Raw genomic sequence first — 3,842 nt, forward strand, 5'->3', positions numbered from 1 at the left:
TCAGCAGGATCCTACAACGAACGTGTCATAGATCTACGATTGAAAAGCATCGGCCTCTTCCCCTTACACGGCTGCAAACCGGAGACGTCTCACACCTCCAACGGCACGAAGTCGACCACGGTGATCTTTGTGAACTTTCGGCAGTAGCATACAACATAAGGTAAACTACAAAGCAAAACCAAATCCAAATCTACTAAGATCCACCCTACCCATAGAGGAGCACCACCTACCTGCAAAATAAGGCAAGAGAACCAAAAGAAAAGCAAAAACTACACAAGGCCGGGAGGTTAGAGACCGCCAAGAGGCGGCTCATCCAACTCCGATCCCTAAAAAATGTATACTTACTTGCGGCCTCTTGAGGAGAGCAACCCTAGCCACTTAGGCGTGAGCCAAGTTTTTGAGTAGCACCAAAAGGGAACTCTCACTTTTAATATTGTAATATTAATATAACAATAGTAATAGATATTTTATCTTGCTATCAATTATATTACGCTGGAGCATGTAACAAGTTCACTTTGAGTTACATTTTAAAATTATTCTTTTAACATTTTTTCAATAGAAAAGGCTGTTAAAAGTGCCCATGAGTATATACAGTGACGAAGCCAAAAATTTTGGTGAGAGAGACTAACTAATGATAGAGTCAGATTTTTTTTTTTTTTTTTTTTTTTTTGTGGAGCTACTATGAAATTTTTTTTTTATCAAATAAAAAACATATATATTCCAATTTGTCAGTGAGAACACAATTATAATTTTTCTTATACAGTGAGGACAAGACTGAAATTTTATAAGAACTTTATGGTTAAATTAATTATTTAATGTCTAATTGATTATATTTGTTAGGATGCTGTATTTTTTCTATCTAAAAACATTATAATGCATAATTTATACACTTTGCCTAACTTATTATTATGTACTCATTCTTTTTTAAAAGGGGACATGCACACTAGTGAAAAATAAAATTAACTAAGAAACAAGAAACTAACTTTAACAAATAATCCAAGTTATTATTAAGGAAAAAAAGATCTTATTAAGAACTTAGAGATATTATTTAGTTTTGATTTAAAGTAATATTTTTCAATGTTGGGGGAATAAAATATATTTTTTAATTTTTTAGGGGGCTATATAATTATTTGGTATGAATAAGTAAATGTAATTGTAAATATGGAAAAGTTGAGGGGGGGCATAGTATATTACTTTTAACTTACCCTCCATGTGATCTCATCCATTCATTTTTAATCCAACAGTTTAGCTAGCTGTCAGATGAGAAATGGCAAGTTCTTGGTGCCAGATGGAAGCCCATCCACATATATATATATATATATATATATATATATATTATGTTAAATATGCACGTGTATAGCAAGTGCTTTCTACTAGTGTCATGACAAAAGTGTACCATTGTTTTAATCATAATACTTGGGAGGGAACCAATGAAAAACAAAACATATACTAGGAGGGTACAACGCATGCATATACATCAATAAATCAAAGTTGCATATATGTTTGGTAAGTAAATAGTATATGATTCAAGCAGGAGACTGGAGGATCAGCAACTTTTACTTTATATAAATACTAGAAAGTTGATTGGCAAAGATTGCCAACCATTTTAATTACTGGCCTGACATTAAAGTTGCATATTATTACATAATTTGGTATACCCATTAATTATTTACATAGATGATCTAGAAGAGAGAGAGCCAGTTCCAGCAATCCTGATACTGCTTGTTTCTATTAACAGATCAAATGAAATTAAAGAATGTGCAGGCACTACAGCATCTATGTTCTCTCCAGCAGTTTTGAGCAGACTTTTGGTTGGTACAACCTGCATTTAATTTGGTGGAAAGTGTGTGAAAAAAAATTGCAGAAATGTAACAAAATGTGGGGATATTGCTATTCTTTTACTTCTTATAAGATTAGATAAAGACAGAACTTGGACACCAAAAAAGAAATAGCCCCGCAACAAACAAAAACAAAAGGGTTCGAAACAAGGACTAAAACAACAACAACAACAACAATTTGAAGGGATATGTTTGCAGGTGCAATATATAATGGTTTTTTATTTTTCATATATTTTTTTAGATATATATATATATATGGTTACTCTAATATTTGATGGATATCATTAGTTTAGCCGTAAGATATTTGATCGAAGATGGTAATAAATTAAATAGTTGATAAAAAAAAATTATGACCATTAATAAGATTGAATTGTTATCATGTCACGTTATTAAATTTTTATATTTGATAGGTAACCACTATGAAAACATAACTATTGAAAACTTATCCATACATATATATATTGTGTATATATATATACAAGTGCATGAGAATTAATGAAATTGGATTCTTATCACGCCACAACATTAATGAGTGACGATAGATGAAAACTGTAATCATTAAAAACTCGTCAATATTTATTTATTTATTTATTGTATGTTAACACGCGCGCGCGCACACACATTGTTCGTTCAGAATGAGAAACAACTAATAGATAAAACTCGGTATGACCTTATGAGAGGAATGTGTTCAGACAATTTCCAAACGAGGCAAGGCAAGCAACACAAGAAAAACTATACATACTACAAAAAGTGCAGAAGAGAAGGTAACCAATAAAACTTTGAATGCAACCTAATCAAATATCTCATGTAATCACATTTATGAAATAAGATCAAACAGCGAGTATTAAATGGGAAATGAAATTCTCTTAGAAGTGATCATAAAAGGAGCGCCAGTGAGACAAGTTTAGTACAGAAAAGCCTATTTCGTCAAGTATAGGAGTGCATAGAAGCAATACAACTCAAAATTGAGTTGAAATGCAGTAAATGGTTCACAGAGGTTAGTCAAGTACCTTAGTTGGCTCATTGAAAGAATTCTCATCCATCAGATTACTGGATGTGAACACGGTCTTACTTGACCCAGAAAGTCGAACTGTATTCAGATCCAATCCATTTACTGCAATCTTGAGATTTACAGTGTCGCTTCCAAAGTTTACAATCTGCAGAGTCATTAGCCGCCCAGTGAGAAATTTGCAATGCATTGAGCATGAATCGTATTGACCACAATGGATATAGTCCATAACGGATCCATCAATACTCAAAACACAAAATATGACTCTTTTCAAAAGAAATAGAATGTATATTTTAGTCTTTGTTCAGACCATTCTCTAGACCAAAACAAGGGAATATGGCTAGTTACCTTGCATAATAAATGTCAAAATATCAAAGAAATGTATGAAGAGTAAAGAACAAAAAATGACCACATTTGGCAATAGGTGTGGACATCTATAAATAAAACAAGGGGCAATGTATATCGTTAGTGAAAATATGTCAGTTACTTGTTAAGCATACTTGATATAGACTGGGTAAAAGAACAGATTATATAGACGTCAGACATTAAGGTATGTCATTTTGAACATAAAACAAGAAATCGATCATTGCACAGCATAAGATCTCTCAAAGTAAGATGCAACCACTGGTTATACCTTTATTTTAAGGTAAGTTTCGTCATCTTCTGAACTTCTAAAAGAAATAGCGGAGGCGAGTAGCGATGCGTACGAATTTGTTTGTAGTGTTGATTTAAGAAGAGTAGCCCCACTTGATTCTGTGAAAAAACGTTGAACCCAGTAGCTAGGAGTTCCATACGCCTTTGAGGAGTTGAAGACAATTGCATCTGGATTCCACCTTTAATCAAAGAAAGTTTTCCAATTTCATAAACATATTTCACCAGTGTTGTTCCGAGATATTCAATTAATGGACCAACATTTTAAGAGAATGGGATAGATAGATACCGCCTGTCATTGTTATTCACGAAGAGCGGGGCATAGCTCACCATCTCAATGACCT

The 3,842-nt window shown here is 33.0% G+C and overlaps 1 protein-coding gene across 1 annotated transcript in view; it reads right to left on the reverse strand.

Moving 5' to 3' along the window:
- Positions 1 to 1,436: 1,436 nt before the first annotated feature.
- Positions 1,437 to 3,842, reverse strand: part of LOC21410539 (alpha-L-arabinofuranosidase 1) — a 6,929-nt gene continuing 4,523 nt past the window's right edge. The window contains 4 exon segments of the mRNA XM_024175351.1: positions 1,437 to 1,822; positions 2,849 to 2,995; positions 3,482 to 3,680; positions 3,788 to 3,840. Of these exon segments, the coding sequence (XP_024031119.1) occupies positions 1,670 to 1,822; positions 2,849 to 2,995; positions 3,482 to 3,680; positions 3,788 to 3,840 (552 nt within the window). The 3' untranslated portion in view covers positions 1,437 to 1,669.

This window comes from Morus notabilis, unplaced genomic scaffold (assembly GCF_000414095.1).
Source record: "Morus notabilis unplaced genomic scaffold, ASM41409v2 Scaffold78, whole genome shotgun sequence".
NCBI classification, from domain to species: domain Eukaryota; kingdom Viridiplantae; phylum Streptophyta; class Magnoliopsida; order Rosales; family Moraceae; genus Morus; species Morus notabilis.